The sequence below is a fragment of the Pseudopodoces humilis genome, chromosome 1 (genome assembly GCF_049639895.1).
Source record: "Pseudopodoces humilis isolate 2021_Gansu_Grassland_sample_001 chromosome 1, ASM4963989v1, whole genome shotgun sequence".
Taxonomy (NCBI): Eukaryota; Metazoa; Chordata; class Aves; order Passeriformes; family Paridae; genus Pseudopodoces; species Pseudopodoces humilis.
In genome coordinates, this window is record NC_142200.1 from 46,813,758 (window position 1) to 46,839,126 (window position 25,369).

Here is a 25,369-nt window from a genome sequence, read left to right on the forward strand (position 1 = left end):
ACTCCAAGGCTTTCTCTAATCATCAACACCCAATGCCACTTTTCAGTCAAATGAGTAGATATGCATTTAGAAGCCTTCTAGACCCAAGGACACAGTCTGTGTCATCCTCTTTCTCAGATATTTGGGATTTTTCTTTTCTTTAGATTTTGGGTGACTCAAGGATTCTTCAGCTTAATGAGGATAGGACTCAAATACAGAACAGTCTGCTGCAAGAACAACTAGTTCCTCCTTCAGATGTAGCAGGTTCCTCTGCATCCTAAAATTTAGTTGTCAGGTCAGCCAAATTACTATCTCTGAAGGTTCCTGAATTCACACTGTAGATTAAGCCTACATGTTCTCAAACATGTAGTGTAGCTATCGACTCCAGCTCTCCCACTGGAGTGTGCCCTTCATGATAAATCCTTTTATCTGGGGTGTACAGCATACACTCCCAGCAAGTCGGAACCAAAACCTGGGTATGGTTATTCTCCATCAGCAGAGGAAGTGCAGTGTTGATGACAGTAGGTTTCCACCCATTCGGTTTCCTGTTTCTGTAACAGCTCTGGGGAAAAGAAAACAAACCCAGACCATCCCTGTCTCTGCTTACCAATTCCCATACGCCTTTCAACTTTGGACAGCTGACTGTATAGGAAGAATAGGTATTTTAAAATTTCTTCAGATCTCCGCAATACACTTTTATTAGTCTTTTCATGGTGAACAAGAAAATGTTGGACTGAGATGATGTCAAAGCAGAATCTCTCTGGTAAACTCTGTCTTAATTAGGAGAAGCAAGTGGAAAAGGTCACATCTCCTCCGCTGTTACATTTTTTCTTCTATTTTTGGTAAATTTTGAAATTTGGATATAGCAAGAAAACACATAAGGTAAGAAGTGAAGTCTCACTGAGCAACATCTGTCTTCTCTCAGCAGTTCATGGAGCTGGGCCATAAAATAGGGAGAGGGAAAGTACTTTTGTGTGCTGTGGTGCTTGCATGCATCTCAAATAGCAGATGCCCAGCTCCAGGATCTTCGTGTTATCAGCTGTGCTTCTAGCATTTTGCCAAGGAAAAGACGCATATACTGTGTGTCTTTTTATGAAGCTGAAGGTGGGGGGAGCATCTGAGTTAACAAACACGAGGGCCTCCAAGCAACAATCCATACAGCTGAAAAGGGAACTGGCCTAAATTCTCTTGGGAATTGGAGATACCTATATTCCTCCCTGGTTCACTGATTCCTTGTTCACTAGTTCACTAATGCCTTGAAACAACAGTCATAAGTGCAAGAGCACTAGCGAGCTTCTGTCTCACGTAAAATATTTAGAGATTGCCGATTAACCACTGCTGCATTGGAAGCCCACATTCCCTCTTCTTTCCTGCCCGGCAGTGACTGAGCTTCCATACGCCAGCATCAGCTGCTCCTTACGGTTTTGGACGGGTCCCTTTCCTATTTGACCCCCATACGCCCTCCCTGCCCTCCCGGCAAAGCGACAGGGCAAGGTGACCCCGAAGGAGCACCGCGATGTCACATGCCGTGGGGCGGCCGATGCCGGCAGCGGTGTCGCGGAGGAGCCGGCGCTGGCGGCGGCGGCTCAGCCACCCAGGGCCACCCGGGACTGCGTCCCCTGCGGGAGAGGCTGCGACCCAGCCTGGCCCCGGTCCCTCCGAGCCGGCCTCAGGCCCCGGCGGGGGCGGTCCCGGGGCGGCGCTGCAGCGCGGAGCGGGCCGCGGGCAGCGGCAGTGGGAGGCGGGCGCCAGCTCCTCCTTCTCCCTTTCCTCCTCCTCCTCCCTCGGCCAGGGTGGGCTCGCCCGCGGCAGCCGGGGTGTGGTGTCCTGCCGTGCCGTCCCCCGTGTGCGATGGACTGGCAGGTGCTGACCAGGGAGCTCTCCCTCTACCTGGAGAGCCAGGTCCGCGTGGGGTTCTTCGGCTCCGGCGTGGGCTTGTCCCTGGTACTGGGTTTCGGCGTCGCCTACGCCTGCTACTACCTCAATAGCATCGCCAAGGTGAGAAGGAGGGCGGCGGGGCGGGCGGGCTCCGCAGGTGTCCCGCCGATGGGGACAGTCCCGAAGGTCACCGCGACCCACCGCCCATAGGCGAGGGGATAGCACTTGGCATGGCTGGGGGGCAGGGCTCTGCGGCCGCCTTGTCCTCACATCCCTCGTCCGTCCCCTGGAGGTGCCGCCCCGGGGTCCCGGCCGGCCGAAACCCGCTCGAACCCCACACGGGCCCGGCAGCACAGCCCCCCCCTGCCCGCCGGGGCTGCGTCTTCCACGGGGCCGCCGCGACCCCCAGAGGCCGCCGGCCTGCGGTGAGGGAGGGCTCCCCTGGTCGTGCTCGGTCTGGGAGGGGAGGGGGCTCCGGTATCGGCAGTCCCCAAAATGGAGTTATACCAGTTGGAGACCTTGGCCAGGTGCCATGGTTTGGAAAGGCAGGTAGGAGATTGCCCTCCAGAACATAAACCCGACGCACTTGGTTCACTAGCAGGGCAGGTGATAAAGTAGTTTTGCTGCCCTTGTGTCCCCGTCGGTACCATCCTGAGTACCTCTGGAGGCACCATGACAGCGTTCTGGGGACTGGAGAACTCTTGGGCATCTCCTCATCAGCAGTAGCTTTACAGATAAATTAGGAAATCGCAAATTACTTGGATACGGTGAGCCTGATGAGATCTGAAGTGGCCCCGTGGTGAGAGCGCCTCGTTGAATGCATAATCAACTGAAAATACGCATATCAAAAGGTTTTTGACCGTTGAGGACCCGAGTATTGCCACAGTCCTTCAGAGAACCGCTGGGAACACAGCATTCCTCTTCATACAGAAGAGGGTACTTGATTTTGCTCAGAGGAGAAAAGTGAAGGGAGGATGTGCCATTACAGCTGTTTATGTGGAATTGTTTTCCTCAAAGCATCTGCTATTGTCCTATTAATGCTTGCATATTGGGGAGTCATTGTGACAGAAAGGTACAAGAAATACGGTTGCTGAAACCTGAGATGTTTGATACACAGGGTTTTTTCCGTGTTAATTGGTATACAAATGGAAATTGTAAGTAAATTGCATGCTGAGCATTATTAGAGAGGAGGAACTCATGTACTTGTGTACTGTAGAATGAGATGGGAGAAGTGCCCTACCAGGTTAGAAAGGGTACTGCAGTCAAAATGCATGCATGAATTAAATGTCATTTTTATGTCATTTTTATGACATCCAAGGAAACGGACTTGGTAAAATCTCTCTTGCCCACTAAGAAACAGTGTGAATTTAATTTGTCAGTGAATATACCATGATGGTAAAAGTAGAGCTAGATCAGTATGTTATTAGAAATGGATAAGGAATCCATTATGCTTAATGGGTTTCACTTTTCACTTGGGCATTTTGGCATTTTATTTGATTTTCATTTTCTTATCTCTGCATCATGAAAGATAAAAGCATTGCAAATGATTATATGAAATAAATTAGATCACTGAGAGAGGAATTAAATAAGCTGCATTTCTTTATTTGTTTTTTAGTTTGTTTTGTAAGAATGCTCGTGTCTGACTGTAGTCTCTTTTCCTAGAAACCCCAGCTGGTGGCAAGCAATGACCGTTTCTGCCGCTTTCTCGAGGAATATTGCCCTGTTGTGACAGAAACTTACTATCCCACGATCTGGTGCTGGGAAGGTCGGGTACAGACACTCCTGCGCCCCTTTATCACATCTAGACCCCAAGTACAGTACAGGAAGTAAGTGCCTTTATTCTGGAATGTGATTGATTTGATATCCAGCTGTTCTCTTACTCTGTGTCACATCCACTGTCATTGCTCAAGTTTGTGCCTGTTTTTTTTTCCTGTATGCCCACCTTCACAACTTTGTCATAGACTTGAAACTATCTTTATAATGGATCTAATATGAAGTAGGTTTGAAAGGTCAGTGTTCCCAAATGGCCGTATTTTATCTCAGAGAGTTTTGTAGCACAGAAATATAGGTGACAATATGGGAACTGATGTGGTTATATGTTCACAGGATTACACAGTGGATGAGGTCATAAAAGACCTGTGCAGGTCACCTAGTCCAACTCCCCTGCTCAAGCAGGGTCACCCAGATCATGTCAAAGTAGCTTTTGGATTTCCATAAGGATGGTGACTGCACAATACCCCATGGCAAATTGTGCCAGTGCTTGGGCACTCTCACATTGAAAATGCGTTTTCCGGATATTCAGAGGGAACCTCCCATGTTTCAGGTTGGGCCCATTGACTCTTGTTCTGTTAATGGGCACCTCTGAAAGGAGCCTGGCTCCTTCCTCTTTGCTCCCTCCCTTCAGGTATGTAAACATTGCTAAGTTCCCCCTGAGCCTTTTCTTCTTCAGGCTGAGCAGTCCCAGCTGTCCCAGCCTTTACTCATAGAAGATAGGCTCCAGTTTGTTTGTCATCTTTGTGGCCCTTTGCTGGCTTCTTGCCAGTATGTCCATGTCTGCCTTGGACTGGGGAGCCCAGAGCTGGACTCAGTACTTGAGGTGTGGCCTCACCAGTGCTCCATAGTGGGGCAGGACCATCTCCCTCAGTGGACCATCTCCCTCAGTCTGCTGGCTATACTCCTCCTAAGCCTCCAAAGCCTCCAGACTTTGGCCATCTTTCCTGCAAGGAAGCATTACTGGCTCATGTCCAACATGATGTCCACCAGGAGGACCCTTGGGTCCTTTTCTGCCAAGCTGTTTTCCAGATGGGTAGTCTTTACTGGTAGATGGGGTTGTTCCCTTCCCAGGCATAGGACTTTGCACTTCCCCTCATTGAACTTTGTGAAGTTCCTGTCAACCCATTTCTGCAGCCTGTTGAGGCCCCTCTGGATGGCAGCACAATTATTTGGCTTATCAAATATTCTGGTGTTTGAATGCCATTAATTTTGCAAAGGTCATGCAGTCACTGTATCTGTCCATTAAACCAACATGTTGTACCTTAACCATAGCACAGCCACATTCAGCCTTGTTTTGAATATACAGAACTTCTGGGATTTTCAGAGTAACTTTCACCTGTGGAGTTTATGTTATGTTCTTTCATGCCTAAATTCTAAGAGGGAAAAAATCCCTTATATTTATTTTTTGTCCTCAGCTGATCTCTTTCACACAGAAATGAGACTTAGTCTGGCAAATGAGGCATTTGGCACAAGACCTAAGGAGAAGGACTTTTATGCGCCGGAACTGGATGCAACACAAGTTGTTTCAGCTCTGCTTGCACGGTAGAATAGATTTAGCATTTAGCAGCTTCCCTTGGTTTTAGTAACTAGGAAACATTTCAGTGGTATGGCCATGTTCACTTTTTCTAGTCCTTTTTGTACACTTTTATTTCAAGGATTTTGAGAGAAGAAACATAGTTCCGTGGGGCAGTGCTTATTTTGCACCACTTTAGATTGTGTTGGCAGTACTCACTAGCATTGCATCTACTTCCCAGTACTGAAAAAGGGCAAAGCTGAGCTAATGAGTCCAACAAGGCTGGTCACCTCTAAAATCTGCAGTAGTCACTACCAAGAATTTCAGAAGAAAAATCAAATGGAAGGTGGGCTTACATTTTGGTAGTTTCCACACCAGCTTCCTTGAGCCATTAAAATATGTATATATTAGCTTTTTTCTACGTGTTTGGCTGTATAACTACTTTTCTAAATTATGAAAGTAAAGTAGCACTTTAACTGTTCAAATTTCCAAGAAGTGGGAAGATTTGTATGTTTCTAAAAAAAAGAATGAAACTTTTTTGTCATTGTTTAATGCATGCATAACTTTGTGAGCTATTACAGTGTTTGTTACATTATTAAGATATACGCTATAAGAGTGCATTCTAGCACATTTTGTAGTGATATGGGGTGAAAGATGCAGTAATGTGTGTCTGTGCACTCTACTTCTTTGGATGAAAAGGAAAAAAATGCAATAAATGTTTATCACATTACCCAGTGTGCTATCGAAAGATTCTCAGATGATTCAAAGGAAATCTGCAGTACACAGAAATGCCTGTATAAAACACAAGGCAGTGCCAAAAATCACATTAGCTACAAGCTTCCAGTACATCAGCAGCAATTTATGAAAGGCCATGTCTTCATTTACGGAGCGGGAATTACTCCGCAAATTGACTATTCTAACTCTTGTCAGCTGTAGGTGTAACTCTTTCTGAATGCAGACGTGCCTAGTCAGGTGGCACTTTGAGTATTAAAACATAATGAAAAATGCAGAATTCATACCTGGTAATTTGTAAACTGCAAGCACTCTTAATAGTGTGTATGTATTTTTCAATCTAATCAGTATTATCTTAAAATGTACCTTTCAGTGAGCTCATTAAAACAGCAGATGGAGGACAGATTTCATTGGATTGGTTTGATAATAATGACAGCTTATATTATCCGGATGCCAGCACAAGACCCACTGTCCTGTTATTGCCTGGCCTGACAGGAACAAGCAAGGAATCCTACATTCTTCATATGATCCATCAAAGTGAAACACTGGGATATAGGTACTGTTGTTTTCCATTGCTATTCATTTTGCTGCTTCTGGTAGGATCCAGTATCAGTATGTATATGTATCAGATGCTTTCCTAAGGCAAATGAGATCTGAATACAGTAGTTTATGTAAAAAAGTGTTATTAGTAATAATAATCATAGTGGGATTATGTAACAGGCAGTACATTTGGCAGGACTGTTTTAATATCTACAGATGTGCCCCAGAGATTGCAGAGAAAGCCAGCTAAGTCTGCATAGGGCTTTGTTGCTGCTTAAGTTCTTATATTATATTAGGTGTTAACCTTTACACTTTCTAGAGAAAGGGTTTGTATTCAGCTCCAAGAAGACTTGTGTGGATGGCTTGTTGGCAGTAGGCCTTGGAGGAGGTCAGCTGCTGAATGCCAAAATTGCTTGATTCAGCAGCCTCAGATTCCTGGGTGCAGAAAGGAGAGCTAGCCTACTCTTACGGATGGTGTTTGAGAGGGTCTGTCACCTCTTCATTGTCACTGTGTAATTTGGTTTCATTCTTAAGGTTTCTGGTCAGAGTTGGGTAACATAAGTGGATTAGTCAATGAGTAGACTCCTTTACGTAACCGTATTGCTGCTGCTGCACATTACAGTAAGTTGTCATTGTTCCAGGATCTGTATTTGGAATATTAGATTTTGTCTTTGCAGATTGGCTTCTGGTGCTGACTCCAGTAAGTTCTTCAAATATGTAAATATTAGCTTTTATCTACATGTTCAGCTATATCTTAATTATATTAAGATAGGTTATACAGATATATATACTCTATTACATAGTAACAACTTATTACTATAAATTTTTAAAGTTTTTCTGGAAGTTGTATCTGCATTTCCTAAGGCAAGGTAGAACATTCAAAAGTGGAGCTTTAGGTCAGATTTCAAGAGAGTGCTATAATTTTGTTTTTAAATAGCAACATTTGAGAAAAATACCAAAATAAGTATTCTTTCATACCTTTAACCCATCGATGTATATTATTTAATAAAATTATTTCAGTGAGATGATAGAAGAGTAATAGAAAAGTAAAATTTTTTGAGAAATGGATTCTTAAATCATGGTAATACTGCTAGAAGATTCAGAGATTCCCACCAACAGAGAGAGACCAGAAACTTCTGCTGTACCAGATGAAAAAAAAATCATTCCCAAGAACCTGCAACTTAGATCCAGCTGTCATTATCATTTTGACTTGGCTCATTTTTTCCAATTTAATAGAATTATGTAGCTTTGGGGGATGTCTACACACAGATCTCTGATGTTCTTTTTTCAGAGCTTTAGGCTGGGCCCTGCACTGGCAGAGCTCATGGCAGAGTGCAGGACATGTCTGTACCACCTTCAGCTAAACCTTGGGGTTCTCACCCTGAAATCTGACCTCAACAAATCACAGAGCTCTGATAGTCCCACTGACCTCAGTGAGCTCCATTTTGATATAAAGCTTGTTCCACACAGGTCAGCCTCTAGGATCTGTAGATCTGTAAATATTTATGTGCTGAACTTATTCACAGAAGTGGCTTATTTTTCTTTATGCATTTTCATTTATTTGTGTCTGTTTAAGTTATCTCTGTTGGTGAAATTAACAATGTGCACAGTTGAATTTGCTGTCTCAATTTTTAGATGCGTGGTTTTTAACAATCGGGGAATTGCTGGCGAGGAGCTTTTGGTAAGGATAACTTCTAAGATAAATAACTCTCACTTATAAGTGGTAATTATGAAATCATTTGTGCCTATTTGTACAGTTGGATTTAAATGACAAACTCAGAGCATGGGTTAAAAATACAGAGAAGAAAATTCAGTCATCTGGTAGATCAATCATGTGCCAATATTAATTTTTTATTTTGAAACCCTAGAGGGTCAACTGGTTAACACACAATTTCTTCTGAGCATTTTGTTCTAGGAAATTATTCAATTAATAATATCTGCAACATTAAAATGAACAATACTTACATTTTCTTTCCAAAAATACTGCAGTATCTAAAATGTGCACATCTCTGCTCAATCATTGCAATTTTCTCCCATTGATTTAGCATACATATCCAAATATAATCCACTGAAATTTCTTTTTCAGTTTAAAATATATTTTTGATATTGTTAAAAAGGTGTGCCATTAAAATTGATCCATACTACATGTTAATGAATTAATGAACCAGCTTTATATGGCTATCTGTATCCTGGAAGTTAAATGTGTTCTCATCCTTTTCTCAGCGATCATGACACATACTCAGCCACAGAGGATATTTTTTTGGGACAGACATATCATGTTTGCTTAGAAATAACTGTCCATCCCTCAGATCTTGAAGCTAAATGTTTTCTGTAGCTAGGGACAAGGCATGATGAAATATTGCTGAATAAGCTTTGTTTTTTCATATGTGTTCTGTTGACAATTCTGCAGCTGGAATGAATGTGCATAATACTCGGTATTGTTTTGCATTTTTTTAATCCCCTGGTTTCAAACTTTAAAAAGCTCAGAATGTTTTCCCATAATCAGATAAAGCATTTCAATGCAAATATTGCCATGTTAAGAGTAGTTTTCTGCATACTTTCGGAGATGGATCTACAAAGCAGTTTTGTGACACACAAAGTCCTTATTGATGAATTTCTGAATCATTTAGAGAAAAGATCCCTTGTTTGGATACATTGTGTGTATTTTACTGTAATCGGATTTACATCTTTAAGCTTTATAAGTTCTTGTGGTGCAGCAAACCAGCTGAAATTATCACATTTTCTGCAAAGGGGTTTCAACATTTTAATATAAAATCCCTACTTAATGAGTCTGAAGCATAGTTAAGCAACACAGTAGAAATTAGTTATGTAAGCAGCTCTTCTAGTCACTTTAAAGATAGATGCAAATTTACAACAAATAATAGCTATTTAAAGGATACTGTTCTCATTGATTATTGAAAGCTATTGTGAATTTTTGCTCTGGAATAATAAAATATTATATTGACCACAGCCACTGTGAGCTAAGATGGTATTCTAAAATACCTTCATACAAAATGTAGATAGCTAAACATTAAACTGCCTGGAATTAACTGAATTTAAAATAGAAGATGTATCTCCAGTTTTATAAACTTAAATCAAATACATTTTCACTTAGAATGCATTAGATGCTAGTTACTAAAAATAATTTATTTTTCCTTGTAAAGTTGACAATTTAATTAAAATAAAACACATTCACACTGTTTATAATTAATAGGATGTAAAACAGTGAAGAGTGATTCATACGGGTGAGAAATGGAAATGCAACATAAAAGGAAATGAAAAATGTCTTCAGTTTTAATTATCTAGATTTAGCTTTTCTTTCCATTTCTTAATCTTTGACATCAGCATTTCAATATTCTTGTTAAATGTGTTTTAAGTAATCAGTTTAATGTTGTTAAAATCACCCACAAATAGCCAGGCAGTTTAACTGAAAGCAATTAAAAAAACCACCCTTGAAATCCATCATTACTTCAGGCAACAGAAAAATTCCATTAACTCATAGTTATGTATTTTTATATTTAGTTTTAATGTTTCACTGAATTTTGGCAGTTCAATCAGTACCTATAGTTTAAGTCCAGGTCACTGACATGTTAGTAGCAACTCTAAAGTTGAAAACTTCATTTCTCTGTAGTTGAGATCTGCACCATTAGAAAAAAACTTACGTTATTGTGATTCTTACGGTACCTGAATGGACTTGTCTCCCTCATAGTGCTCCAGATAGTCCCTCCGGTCGGATTATGTGGCCTGTTCCAGGTGTCTGTGCAGGGGAGGCTCCAAAGTTGTGCTCATCCTTCAATAGCAGGGAAGTGGTTAACCAAAGCTTACCCAAGGGGTTACCCATTCTGATTCTAGCAGCAGTCATTCCAAGTCTCGATTCAGGATTTAAGGAGACAGTAATAATGGATAAAGAACAGATAATATATGTTTCATTGCTTTAGTTAAAAGAATACTTTACTAAATTAGATAAACCACACTGGGAAATTTATTTATGTGTTTATTTGGTTGTGTTCTATGTAGAATCTAAATATGGGTTAGTTTTCAAATGCTGGCTGACAGAACTTGAAATCTAATGCTTTCTTTCACATTTGAATGTGGGTGAATATAGTAAAATTGTTATAACTTCCTTTTCTGAAAACCACAGCCTTTATAATGTTTCCATTTCCTTGGGGTATTTTAAAAATATCATTGTCTATCTAGTTCTGATCTAGTTCTGTCTAGTTTAGCACGTTATTCTCTGTACAGATTTTGTCTAATGACCTGGAGGTTGCAGATACCGAGGATACCTGTCACCTCTTATTTTGTAATGTTAACAAGTATAACTCCTTTCTTCACCTCCTTGTGAAATACTCTGGATTTATATTTGGCATTTAGTGAAGCTTCACAATAAATGCTAAATTTATCTTCTTATATAATGATTCACTGTTCAGTTTGCTTTGTCCTTAAAGGATAATATAAAAGCTTATGATGGCATTTTTTCCCTCTTGACTCCTTACAGACACCAAGGACTTACTGTGCAGCTAACACAGAGGATTTAGAGACTGTTATTCATCATGTGCACAGTTTACACCCGTCAGCTCCATTCATGGCAGCAGGTGTTTCTATGGGAGGGTAAGGTTGTGTAACACAAGTCAGCTTAACTGTGTACGACTGGTGTAGCCTGACTGTAAATTATTACTCTGGAATACTTGCATTACTTACTGAACTTCAAGCAAGTTTGGTTTCTCTCCAATATGCAGAAGACTTTGAGAAACTTCCTATCTTTGAGGCTTTTACCTCTGTGTCAGGGAAGGTTTAAATTAGCTAACATTTAAAAATTGAGGGGAGCGGGGTGGAGAAAGACAGGAAACAATGACAGGCAGATTGACAGCCAAACAGGTAGGCAATACAGTCTGGAAACTATGGAGGCTGTCTTTGGAACAGAGTGATATAAAATAGCATCTTGAGCTAATACACCATGTTTCATAGCAACCTCTGGCAATAAGATTTGTCTTCACTTTGTTTGTGTTCTGCAGTGTGTGGATAGGTTAGGCTGGAAGAGGTGTGGATATCTGCTCTCAGATATCAGAGATCTGCTATCTCTGTCTGGCTCAGAAGCAAGAAGTAGTATTGTTGTTCAAACCGGTAGGGATTGGTAGAGCATGTGGTATTAAGACTTGCTGTGTCCTGGCTTCTCTCCAGAAAGCACAGCAAGAACAGACAATGATAGCACAGTTTGTTAGGAAAAAAAAAACACTGTTAGAAACTAGCAGAACTATTCTAGCAGCCTCTTTAACAAGAATGGTAGCAGAGGAGAATTTTCCTTAGGAATACTGCAGACACAGTGGTACCTTCCTGAGACTTCCCTTTTCTCTGATAAATTTTGTGGGGGATGGGCAGATACAGCCCATATATATTGACATTAATCTCTCAATGACTAGTAGGACCTTTGAGATAAATACGTATTTGTTAAAGACTAGTATTCTCTGCTTTATCACAAATCTTTAGTCACTAAGTTCCCTGTTCTGTTGAATAGTGGTCCCAGGAGGGAAAAAGGCTGGTCAGCCTAACTTCAGTTCTTTGAGAAAATCCTCTGGGAGCCATTTCCAGGCATATAGGGAATACTGGTGACTGTTTTCATCGAGGACAAAACAAGCCCAGGTGATCTGATTGCATTCTATGATGAGATGACTGGCTTCACTGATGAGGGGAAAGAAGAGAATGTTTGTTCTGAGGATGTTGTTTGTTCTGCGTCTTCTTTTGTACCAAAACTTACAGAAGACTTTCTTGCTGCAGAAACCTTTCTCTTGTTGTCTTCCACATCCCCTGCTTGTTCCAGCTCCAGCTGACTTCTCTTTTACTAACTGCATCCCTGCCTGCTTGGGCAATGAATGTTTCTCCCAGGCAGACCACCCCTCATCTACCTTAAGGGTACTTCCTCCTTGAAATTGGTCAGAAGGGTTTTTTTTCCTCCATGTGATCCTCTGCCACACTTGCTCAACTTCCTGCATATCAGAATGTATCACACTTTTGCTTTATGTTTGGTTATCCTTAATGTCCTGTTTGCTCATCAGGGTCATCTAATGTGAAATCTTGCCAATCATATCCTTGGGCAAATGAAAGCCAACTCTCTCCAGTATTCTAATTCTGCTGCTTACCTTACCCACTTTTAATCTTAAAAATCCACCATCAAATAATCTCAGTGGCCAAAACTCTTGTGCATCTTCTCTACCTGACCAGTTCCTCCTTATATTTGAATAGTAGATCCATAGAATATTTTTCCTATTGAGAGCCTTGACTTATATGTCAAAATACTGACCTCAGTACTCTCCAGAAATCAGGTCTGCTTGTGCCTTGCTGTGGCAGTTGATGCTGGGATGGCTACAATTCCCTGTCCCTGGCAATTATGAAGGGCTGAAGGTGGTAGAAGCTGGCAGTTCTGTGACTGGTACAAAAGTCCACATCAGCCCTTAGTGTCCTTTCTGTCCTTGGCTTAACCTAGTTATGGTATCAAAGTACTGGCAAAGTCTGTTACAATGGCACAAGGAATCTGTGTGGTGTACTTGGCCTATATGTCACCAGCACCACTGGGCAATTTAGTCAAGATGTTCCACCTTCCCCCTCCGATATGCTTTTAAAATACTGAACCAAAACCAGAAAGCATATGTTTAATTGTACAGAACACTGGAATAGTCTCTAATTATCTACATGAGAACTTGTTCCATGCTTCAAAATTATTTGGAGCATTGCATGTTTAAAATTAAACAGGAGCAAAGATCTCACCAGGGACATACTGCAAAAATCATCCACTTGTCTTAATCTTACAGGAGTTTTATACCATCTATTTTCAGAATTTTCTGAATAGTCAGATAATCTATATAAGACAAATTTTCCCCAGTTAAGAATTAAAATAGATATTCACTTCACAGACATATATAAATGTAAACAAAAAACTACCTGTTCTACTATCATCAGTATGTATTATTGTGGAAAGGGACTTTATTTTGTAACATAAAGACTCCTAAGCCTTCTCTCTACCACATATACCCTCTGAATTCTGTTAGGGAGTGCTTCTCCTGCTTCTGCAACTTTTTTTTCGGTTGGTTTATTGGACTGCTGTCCAATGATGTGGCAGGTAGTGCAGAGGGATAAAGTCTCTGTGATAGAAGGCTGATTCATAATGTCTTTGCTAAAGGTTGCTGTCTCCTGAAGTACAGTAGATAATCCAAGGTACAGAGTAGCAATCCAGGGAGCTATCTTAATGTTACTAATTAACTGTAGTGGTTTGTGTTGAAGACTTGGTATTAAAACGCTCGTTGTAAACTTGATGGTCTCAGACAGTAAAGACTTGGAGCTTTTCCGTCAGTATTTTTATTTTACTCTCTTCCTGTTGTTTTATTTTTTCTGCACTTGAACAGTAGATACTTGTGAACTCCCCCCGTTTTCAACTCAAGTGTACATTATTAGTAGAGACTGTAAGTTTCAATTGGTCAGAAAGACAAGACCTGAGCCATTTATTTGGGTCATAATTTTGATTCTCTAGTTTTATTTATTAACCAAGACTTCATGCTTCACATACTTTGTGTTAAAGACGAGGTATGTTTTTTCATATGTGTTAGGTGAGGTAATGGCACTACCTTAATCTCAAAAGACTTCTTCACAGTGAGGCAGGTGTGCCAGGGGCAGCTTGTGTTTGTCAGGCACACTGATCAGATTTATCACATCAGGAAGACCAAGAGCTTGTAAGATGGTAAAAGTTACTAACACTTGGGAATACTTGTTCCATGAGTAAGAATCATTTGACTTTTCCCTCCCTTTAGTGATTGAAGACTAGTACATCTCTATTTCTAAATGCACTCCTACTCACACCCTACACAGTGCACCCAGTTCCTCTCTGATAATAGTGAAAGTAAACTTCATGAGTCATGTGTTATGTGACTAGCTCCTAGGTGTACTAGGCACAACTGTAGGACTCATAGGAGAAACTATTGAAAAGCAGACAAAAACATGGCTGTTACATGTACTCTAAATTGAAGCAAACAGTTTGATAGTATGTATGTTTCTGTTTTTCATTTGTAGCATGCTTCTTTTAAATTACCTGGGCAAAACTGGCAGAGACACTCCTTTAATGGCAGCTGCAATTTTCTCTGCGGGTTGGAATGTTTTTGAATCTATAGAATCTCTGGAGAAGCCACTAAACTGGCTTCTTTTCAACTATTACTTGACCACTTGTCTACAATCCTCTATCAGCAGGTGAGTTGCCTTCTGAAATACTTAGCAAGGTGAAAGGATTTTACCATGAAATCAACAGCAGGTATAAAAATATTGGTAAAATTAATTCTGTAACAACTCCAGTTATTCTTTGTGCATTATTTGGTAACTTTTGAAATCAAAAGGATCTTTTCAAGAAAGTTTGTCATCAATGTGACTAATTTTAAATGCTGCTCAAGGGATTCACAACAAGCCAAATATACTTCTTTATCTATGGATTAAGTAAATGGACTTTTAAAATGTTTAGACTTGCACATACTGACTTTGAGTAGGTTTGCATATATAATAATTGTTTTAAGTCGGTGTTGACTGCAAAAGTACAGAAAGGCCTAGTTCATCATTGGCTTTAGAAAACCAGGGTGTATTTTGTATTCCTAAATATTAAGTTCTCTTATCTTTTGCATCTTTTTCATGGCTTATGCAGATTCTTACCATTTTGCTAGGTGTGTCTATATATGGATGAACAATTATTCTGCTCTTGCATTCTAGACAAAATTTTGATACGACAGAAAATTAAAAACAAGAATGTTAGATAGTTACTTCTGTAAATGTATCTGTAAAGCAGAGAACTACATTTGTTTACATAACAAAAAAACCAAGCCCTCCAATTTTTCTATCTTTCTTTTTAGGCATCGACAAATGTTGGAGAAATTATTTGATATGGATCTTGTGATGAAGGTATGTGAAAATGTTACTTCTGCTTGAGCTGGATGCTCTTTTCCAAATGCTGACATAGTTCCCTATTTGAATTCTGTACTTCAGGCTAGAACTATCAGAGAATTTGATAAACAGTTCACTTCAGTCATGTTTGGCTACCATTCAATTGATGATTACTATGAAGATGCTAGCCCATGTCGCAAGCTGAAGTCAATTGGAATTCCAGTGTTATGTCTAAACTCTGTGGATGATGTTTTCTCACCAGCTCATGGTAAGTTTAGGCTTTTTAAAATAAATTTATCTGTATATGTAAAAATATCTGTATTAAGACAAAATACAGAGCTTGGAGAATAAACTCAGACCCATGTCTAGAAGTGTACTGAAATGTTACTTGCACGTAGGATCAAAACTTCCATGGAGGGGTCAGTCTTGAATTTAAGTTTAAGACACATATAAAACAGATGATGATGGAGAGACTTGATTAGTACAGAATGGAGAAGTATAGGGTGTGGCCTCATTAGGCATTTGTGGAGTCTTTACAGTCAAAAGAAAGAAATAGGCACATTAAGGGTGTGGGTTATCTCAGTGTAAGGAAGACACCAGATGTGGTACCCTCTCAGAAGCACCTGTTTCTGTTCACTAAGTATGAAGAGAACCCATAAAAAAGGAGCTTGACTTCTGATGTCTGGATGTAGTCATTCAGAATTCAAACTGGAAACAAGTGGGGTTTTTTACTGCCGTTCTTTAAGTCCCTACAAAGAATGCATGGGAGTCGCTTATGTTTGAGATGACATGAAATTCTTATCTGTTGATCTCAGTGTCATCTCCAGTGCCTGTATATTAAAAGTAAAAACAACCCATCTAAGTCAGTTACATCTAATAATGTAGGCCAAATCTAGGGTAAGAGAAGAGATACATAAAAGGTGAGCTCCTAGAAGGAGCTGAAATTAATAAGAAGCATCAATATCAGCTAAGTAACAGGCTGAAAAGTCCGTTTTCCATTTTCTTTTTGTTTCATGCCAAACAAGTGATCATTATGAACATTTTGTTTTTCCTCTGAAGATCAAAAACCCTGTTGCTAACTATTCTGAAAATATATACATGTTCCTGTGCATTGGTTATAGCTTTTGAGGAGAACAAAAGCTAATGTAGAGGAAAACCACTAAAATGAACAGCTGAGGTTGAGGCAACGGTCTTCAGCAATGAGCACCTGACACCTTTAAAATGTAATTTATACAACTGATTAATTTCAGGGAAGTTTTCTTCTGCCACCACAAGTGAAGTGAGATTCTTGCAGAATGAGTCATGAAACCAAAGTGAGCAGGCAAACAGATCAGAACAACAAGCAGAAATGAAAGAATTGGAAGAGACTCTTTGTGTGTACTGTTTATCTGTGTGCAGATGTACCACACATACAGATGCACACACATTACTATTTATAGTAACTGAAGACCAGTTAGAGACAAATGTGTCATGAAAAGGGCTACTCCAGTAGAGTGCACTAGAAAAAATCTGATTTCTTCTCTAGAACAAAAAGCATCCATGCTTTGCATGAACAATGTAAAGAGATGACAGACACCTTAATATGAGGGAGAAAAATGGTGACTCTAGATTAGCAAAACTACTACTGGGGATACCTTACATTGACCAAAACAGAGGCTTAAAAAAAAAGTAAGGTCTGAGTAAACATAGCAATATTAAAATAGAATACTGTATGCACCTTTAAAAATTTCCAGTTCAAAGGCTTTCTGAAACAGAGTTAGTCCCTTTGTATTTATTACCCTCTGTGGAATTTTTTTGCCTTGAAATTGGACAGTTGCTTATAAGCTTATAATGGCCTGAAAATGAGAATGGATGGGCTGTGACCCTAAAATCTATATCCAAATATAAAACCTGGCTAGTGATTCTGAAGATAATTTTTATGTGTATTAGGACCCTGGAGATGACTTTCTCCACAGTACAGTAGGGAGGTCATCTGCTGTGCCACATTTCTTTCACAGAGTATCTGAGAGAGGGATCAATGGCTTCACCCCTTTGTTTGGCACTAGCTTAGTTTGTGGCCGTCTCTCTAAAGTTAAGTAATAACTGTGGCAGGGTCTACCTAATTAGCATAGTGACAATAGCAGTAAACCAGTCAGTGTACCTCAGTCCCTGAAATATTTGTTAACCTTTCTCAGCCCATTAGGATTGGGACTGGGATATTTGTTACCTAGATGAAAGTTAGTGCAAATACTCCATCCTCTTTTTACCTCCAGCTCTCAAGAGCCAGCTATTGATCTGACCCTATGACATTCAATCTCTACACAACAAAACATTTATTTATTTTTTTTTTACTGTGAGAGTGGTCAAATGCTGGCATAGTTTGTGTGGTCTCCATCTACTGAGATACTCAAAGCCTTACTGGACACAGCCCTGGAAAACCTGCTGTTGGTAACCCTGCTTGAGCAGGGAGTTGGAGTAGATGATCTCAAGAAGTCTCTTACAGCCTCAGCAGTTCTGTGTTGTGTAGTTTGAGTACTCAAAGACTGAGTCCCCTAGAGTACAGCTGCCAACAGAGTAGATCTCTCAATTCTTGAAGCTGTTCTGTAAAAGTAACACAAGTCTTTGTGAATATTGGTATGGTTGTTTGTGTAAAATTAGGTATCTAAACTATTTTGAGGATGCCTTAGAAGTCTTGAAGTGTAGAGGAGGGCAAGGTAAAACACCAGTACTTCTGAATCAGGAAGCGCTAAGAGTCTATTGTAATGACTGTCCATCTTCTCTTAAAACTGCGTGACTCCATTACATCTGTCTCTCCTTGGCTCCTTTTTCATTTGTGCTGTGTACCTTCAGTGGGAATCGTTGTACTGGCAGGAAACACAGAGCACCCTGATTAGCAGCCTGGGATTTATGTCTCCTGCCATTAGTTACTGGAGCTCATTCATCATGACATCTTGACATCTCCTGTAAGCTGTTTTATGTTAGCAAACATAAAGGGTTGGTGTTACTCTTGGAGGTGACTTTAGTCTGACAACTGGCTTTTTTTCTGACTTAAAAACTTCTATGTGTGGACCCACAGAAGTCTGTGGCAACCAAAGTCAGTTTCCACTCCCAACTGTATCATGGATTCAAAGCCACAAAATTCATTCTCATCCAAACTCCAGCCTTTTATTGACTTTGGGGACCGGTTATTTCATGCTTCATCTCTCCCGGTAATACCTACCAGCTTTTAAGCTACCTTCCAGTTTTGTTGTAGATACTGCGGTTTCCAAGAGCTGGGAAACCAGCCTAGAGAACTCATCAGGGAGAAAGCTGTGCCAGAATTCTTTTGTATTGAAATAGTTTCCATAAAGCCACGGACATCTATCTTCCAGTAACAAAACTTGGGGAATACAAAACCAAGTCTGCTTTGTCACTACATAATGTGGACCTAAAGAGACACTTCCCTTAAAAAGTGCAGATGCTGCCTTGTTAGTACCTGATTATTTCTTCTCATGTGCTTTTTGGTATGCTTTGTACTTCCCCACAGTTATTTTTAAATATATTGTGAAAATGTGCCATTTGATCTCAATCCAGTATTATGAAGAAGCAATCAATTTGCAGTCCTTCCCTAATGTTGCTGTTTAAAGTTCAGAGAGCTTGGCGGCTGATGTATCTGTAGTTTAATTCTGGAATGCAATTCTCACATTGCATAATACTGACTAATGAAAACAAACTATTTCTTCACTGCATGACACTTTTCTCACCATAACTAATTTAAACAAACCACTGCTTCAGGAAATATGTAATAAAGCAAAGTCAAGCCCTTGGATTTTGTAAATGCGAAAAATAAATCAGGTAGATGGAGTGATAGAATTCATTATCACTGTCGCATTTAACTTTTCATCTGAAGTGGCATTTTTCTCTGAAGAGACTTTAAGCAGTGTATTAGGCATCTGACTTAAATTTCACTACACTAATGCTTAGCTAATTGCTGCCAATGAGCATTGTGCCTGAGCTGGAAGACTGCCTTTGGAGCTAGGTACCATGCCAGCTCCCTCCTGATCCACTGTGACAAATAAGCACATGTCTGAAGCTCGGTTATATATATTTTATTGAACTCTCTGAAGCTTTTCTGTCCCCCTGAATCCAAACTTGGGAGTAATTGCTCTTAGGTATTACTTTACATCCTGTTACGTTAAAGAGCATAGTAGAATGAAGTTGTCAGGAGAGACCAAATGGCCAAGGAATGGCCAGACAGATAACAATTAGGTTAAAAGTTTAAGGAGCAGAGAGAAATCAAGCAAAAAAATGGAATGTCTGACAGCAGTGACTTACATGTTTTTTCTTTTGTTCTTTAAGAAAATAATAACTTCTTTTTGGCAAAAAATGTACAACAAATTGGTTTTGAATGAAGTAATTCTGCATACAAGTATTTACATTGCAGTTCTGTGATGACAAGTCACAGGTCTGTGCTTGCTGGATCAAACAGCAGTACAGATTTTGGCCAAAAAGAAACTTAAGTACAAGGTTACGTGTGGACAAAGTAAACAGTGGTATATTTTGGCATGCCATCCTATCTCCTAAGAATGCATACATCCAGTGCTCTATTCATCTGCCCTTTACATTGCAAAATTTACTCTGTTGCATTGTGGTTTTATTTATTGGATGGCTAACAGTCCATAGGAACAGCCTTAAGAAAAGTACCACACCACTGCCAAGCATCATTTGCATTTTGGCACTGAGGAGTAACACAATATACTCAACTCTCTTCTGAGAACCTGTAGAGCAAGAAACTCTGCTGGGGAGGAGTTACATGGACAAATAGAGGGAAATTCAGGATAGGGAAGATGACATTTGAAAAGACCCGCATGTGGCTTGCACCTTACCAGATCTGGAAAATAATCAGCATCCTAGTGCAGGACTGGTAGGCTTCTAGGAAAGACCCACTGTAGCTGTGTGGAGGCAGGCAGTACATGGCACCCACTCTAGTATTGCCAGCCAGTTTGGGAATGACCACCAGCAAACTGATTTGGGTGCTGGCAACCTCTGAATGACAGGCATGCAGAGGTCATGGTGAGATTGGCCTCTAAGGGCTTCCCCAGGTGGGCTGGCATAGTAGAGGAGACGTTTATTATGATCTCCCATTTAATCCTCCAGCAAAGCAGTTTCTTATCAGGGAGGGACATTATCCCTACACATTGACACTAGTCTGCCAAATTGAATGACTGTCATGTTTTTGCATGCTTTAGCTAGTGAAGAGATATGTTCAGGCCAGTTAGCAGCTGATCCTGAATCCGTAAGGACTGATGGAGTTCTCATGCCTATCTTGGATACTTGAAGGTCAAACCTGTCTCTCCTCACATATTCCTTCCCATACCCTTGCACAGAAGCCTATTTATTAGTCCCCTCAGTGACCAGGCAGACAGCTGCAGAACAGGTGTGGAAAGTGTGATTCACTGGCTGAAGCAGGCATGGGGTTTGTGTATGATTCCTACTTCTCTCTTGGGATTTTGTTTAACATGGAGCACAGGCTACTGGAGGGAAGAAGAGCAGATGGCTTGGTACAGATAAGTGGGCAAATTCCTATGCAGTCGGCAGAAGCTGACATGAATTGCAGCCACACTGTTTGTACATGGCAGTGTGTTCCTCCACAGAATCCAAGAGAGGCAGATCAGAGATTGCCGAGCAGATTAACTCAGGCAAAACTCCAGACAAGCGCGTGCCGAGTCTGAAAATGATGCATGTGTTGGATTGCAAGAAATAACACATTGTTTTCTGCATCTCATGTTCTCAGCATGTGCTATTCCCCAGTCTAGGCTTTTTACAGCATTGACTTTTTAGTGTGGCCTCAGTACTGCCTTAAAAGGCCCAGATCCTGCATTCAGTATATTCAGTTTTCCAGCTGAATAAAGGAAAAGCCAAGGAATTGTAGAAACAGTAAGAAGCACAGTTTCTTCCTCCTAGTAAAGAATCAGAATCACTTAGTAAATTCTGGAATCTACAAACTACTTAGATTGATGCAATTTTGAAATTGCCTGCAGTTTTGAAAGGAGGGAAAGAGTGGAAGAAATGGATAGCGCTGAGTAGCAAAGAACATCACATATTTTGCAAGAGAGCCCCCATTGCTCTCTGGAGCTCAGTCCGTGCTCCCCCAGGGCATGGCCAGGTACCTCATGTTATGAGCAGGGAGCTTGCAACACCCCTTCACAACAGACACTAACCCAGCTCTGCAGGCAGTTGGTTCTGCATCTGTGCTGAGGCCCTGGAGTGGAACAGAGCGTGTCATTCCAGGCCCTGCTGGTAGGGATCTCTGGGGCACAGACTGCTCCCCTGGCTCCACAGGTCCAGTGCTTCTGCCCTGATCTATTTTCAGTTGCACAGCTGTTCACCACAGTGATTGCGCTCAAGTTCTCCTGTGACTTTCTGGCTGAGGGTCCTTTTCTGGCTAAGCAAAGGGCTTAAACTCTGTGCTCTTACTCTAGTTGCTGAAAATGAAGGCAAACTGGCACGTCAAGCACACAGCTATGAGTTTGCCAGCATCCAAATGAAAGTAAGGAGCACATCTATGAATAAGGTGGTAATATGCAGATAGGGACTATTCAAGGATAATGACCTTTGAGATAGCAAATGTATAAAGGGGTAAAGCAACAGAGTCCTAGAAACAGGAATGAGTAGAAGGTGTCTCTGAAGAAAGTGCTGTCAGAAAGGGTCGTGAATAACTGAATACCCCCAAAATTGAATCTGATTCAAAAATACTTTAAAGTAAATGAGAAAGTAATTAAATCTTGAGAATGACTTGCCACTTAGTGTTGTAGTGACAAAGCGTTTTTAGTTGAGCAGTATATGACTTAGAAACAGTGTTATTTTCTTGTCATAACCTTTTTTAGACAACACAGTGAAACTGCTGCTACTCCCTTTGGACAAAGCATTTTTCTTTTGCTGTTGCTTTTTCTGTCAATCCTGAATAATCAAATATATCTATATGATTTTTATTTTTTTTTCCATTTCATAAAGTTTCTTACTTGAAAACTGGAACTTTGAAAGGCATTCTTCACTGAAATGTGCTGAGATTTCTGCTCATTCAGATGTCTACTTAGCATACCTAAAATTCCACAGGAATTTCCTTAAATAACTTAATTTTTATGGATCTGTAGAGTTTGCAGTCTTGATATAAAGCTCCACTGCTGTGTCAACCAGTTCAAATGATAACAGGGTCATCCCATCTCACCAAGTGCCCTTTGTAAAGTCATTCACTTTCTCTGGTGTCAGTCTGTACTAACTGACCCCTATTTACCTTCACAAAGGGAACTGCCCAGGTGGCGAAATTGATTAAGCCACACATCTATGCAGATTCAAATTAGGAGGCACTGGAGCCTCCCTCCTACACATTTCCAGATCAGTTTGTATCTCAGGTGTCATTCACTGATGACTTCAAGCTACTTGTAGGTCATTGCTGAAATGACCACCACAGCAAAGGCTCCATCTGACTGTGGCTGCCACTATTCAGTTGTTGGCATTAACATAGGGAACTGGATTAGGGTGCTAATCAGATCAGAAAAACTAATACAGCAAAAGAAAAATCCTGGTACTGTCCAGTCTAATAATCTGGATAGATTATGTAATATATATGTGTATATGTATATATATAGATAATGTAATAATCTACGTTCTAAAATCATTTCTAGCAGTCACTACGCAGTAGAGAACCACTAACCTGGGTGGCATGGAGCAGCTTTCTGTGTCCTTATACAATTGTTCGCCCCTTCCTCTTTCTCTGTTAACTTCTGTCTTAGATTATGAGTTCCTGAGGGCAAGAACCATCCCCCAGTGTGTTTGCATGGTGTGCTCTAAACATGCAGGTGGTAAACATGGCAGATCAGATACAATGATAATCTTTTATATTAGCTGATAGGATATCTTGCAGACCAAATCTTACCCTGACATTAAAGGTTCTGTGCTTGGAGTCTCATACAATTGCAAGTGGGGTCCTAGTTCCTCAGCTTTTCTGAAGTTGAATATTGCAATAATAGTTAAAAATTAGTGTTGATTGTCCTTCTACTTACACCATTTACAGCAAATCCTAAGTATGCATTAACATGGGTGCTGTTCAATCAGTGTGAGTGAAAGACAAATGAAGCTGAAATTTTTACAGCAGCCAAGAAAAAAAAAAAAATCACACAGGTAAGGTGAATTAATGATAAAGAGAAAAATGGCTTTTAATACAGCTGTGGTTCCAAACCTTGTAAGACATTCAAGCATATATTAATGTTGTGCCTATTTATTCATACATAATATGAGAAATGTTTAAGAGAAATTCAATGACTGGCATTTCATAGAAGGTTAAGGACTTAAAATGTTTTTTTCCCCACCTTTTAGCTATACCAGTAGAAACTGCCAAACAAAATGCAAATGTTGCTTTGGTTCTGACTTCGTGTGGAGGCCATATCGGTTTTCTGGAAGGAATATGGCCAAGGAAGTGCACTTACATGGACAGAGTCTTCAAGCAGTTTGTGCAAGCTGTGTTTGAGCATGGAAATAAAATCTTTAGCATGTAGCTTTGGACCCCTATTATAGCACAGTGGCACATTCTGACAAGGGCAGTTCAGCTTAGTGCACAAATTTTAACTCCTGTAAGCCAGCAAATGGATAAAGTCCATTACTACATGCAAAAATATTTTTGCCTAAGATTTTGTAGCAAGAAACTAAATAGTATGTTGTCACTTTTATATTTATTTTTAATATGCCTTACTAAGAATGACCTTAAATGAAACAGTGTTCTGCATATGTCAAATTGCACTTAACCAAACTATCAAGTAGAGAGATTGTAAGTCCTCAGGATTTTAATTTAAACCAGTATGTACTTAGGAGACTTTATTTAGATGGCTTTTACTATTAGAGTGGCAACACTCAAAATAGCTTATATATTATCCTGTCACATATAGTACCAGTTAGCCCATTCCTTAGAGCACTGATGGTGAAAATCTTAAAATATGAAAACAAAAGGAGGGATCAAATAAAAGTACTGATACTTCAAATAAGTCAAAATTTCAGCATGTTAGTCCATAGCATTAGACTGATACCTGCTTTTGCTGTTCTGCCCTGAGAGTATTCATTCAGATTTAGGGCTGTTTATTGTTTTTTAAACTGTGTCAATGCCATACCTGTCTTACATGGTTATTTTTTAAAGAGCTAATTTATAGTGTTTACATATAACCAAAAGATTCCTTTAAAACAGTACTGTAATAACTTATATAATTAAAAGACATTTTGCATTTCAGAGTTCATGTAAAGCTGGGTATTGTCACATAAGTAACACATACTTCATATAACTGGTAAGCTTGGTGATTGAACCTGCTATGTTTATATTATCTTCCTAGAACATTTCAGTTTTAAAGAATAAATATTAGAGTATCAGGAAATTGTTATATAATCTGCTTTAAATTAAAGAAGAAAAACAAATTCAAACCTTTTGTCTCTGCTATTGTTTCATATCATTTCTGAAAAGAATGGAACAGACTGTTTAAAGAAAGTTGAGATGGAGTCACAGTTGTGCCACTGGCTTGTTTATTTGATCATTTGTCACCATTTTGGCAGTAAATTGTCAAATCACTGAAGCCACTGCAGACGGACTTCTGCCCTAGCAGCTTACAAGTTGCAAGGGTGGCCAAGGCATCACTGTTCTCCTGAGCCCTGACAGAGTGACAGCCAGCGTGGGCCTTTGAGGAGAAAGGACAGTTAGAATATATTTTGAAACTGTTGGGAAGCCCTAATTTAGGGCATACTGAAATTTAAAACAGGCCCTTAAGCAGCATCTGTGGAGCTCCCGTCTTCTGCTGATCAGTGATTTGGGCCCAGCCACATAGAAGTCAGGAAAGATGCCTCTGCATTTTTATTTTTATCTTTTGAGCAGGGTCAGTAACAAGAAGAAAATGTAGCTAAAAAAAGCAAGTCAGGTCTTTTGTCTCAAGCAGTACGTGAACACTCCTCTTGCAAGGCATGTTTCCTAGTAACAGCAAAGGAAGAACAAAAATACTTTTTGTCTTTAGAAAAAGAAATTGGGACATGCTATACGAGAACTGTTTTGTAAGG

General features: G+C 40.1%; 1 protein-coding gene across 2 annotated transcripts; it reads left to right on the forward strand.

Moving 5' to 3' along the window:
- Positions 1–1,729: 1,729 nt before the first annotated feature.
- On the forward strand, positions 1,730–24,745 carry ABHD3 (abhydrolase domain containing 3, phospholipase). 2 transcript variants are annotated; one of them, XM_088061312.1, is made up of 9 exons: positions 1,730–1,977; positions 3,520–3,683; positions 6,249–6,431; positions 8,051–8,096; positions 10,911–11,023; positions 14,471–14,644; positions 15,292–15,340; positions 15,425–15,590; positions 23,355–23,557. In XM_088061312.1, exons 1-9 carry the CDS (start codon positions 1,831–1,833, stop codon positions 23,402–23,404), a joined length of 1,092 nt encoding a protein of 363 aa, XP_087917438.1. In that variant the 5' UTR covers positions 1,730–1,830; the 3' UTR covers positions 23,405–23,557. The 2 variants fall into 2 exon arrangements, with proteins under 2 accessions (XP_087917438.1, XP_005517277.1); XM_005517220.3 differs by lacking the exon at positions 23,355–23,557 and adding an exon at positions 23,657–24,745 and having other exon boundaries at positions 1,733–1,977.
- The last annotated feature ends 624 nt before the right edge of the window (positions 24,746–25,369 follow it).

What these genes read in the sequence shown, in the direction of transcription:
- ABHD3 (XM_005517220.3), top strand. Translation starts at nt 1,831, where the DNA reads ATGGACTGGCAGGTGCTGACCAGGGAGCTCTCCCTCTACCTGGAGAGC. An exon ending in ACCTCAATAGCATCGCCAAG is followed by an intron (nt 1,978 to 3,519) that starts GTGAGAAGGAGG and finishes CTCTTTTCCTAG; the next exon opens with AAACCCCAGCTGGTGGCAAG. An exon ending in TGTTTTCTCACCAGCTCATG is followed by an intron (nt 15,591 to 23,656) that starts GTAAGTTTAGGC and finishes CCCACCTTTTAG; the next exon opens with CTATACCAGTAGAAACTGCC.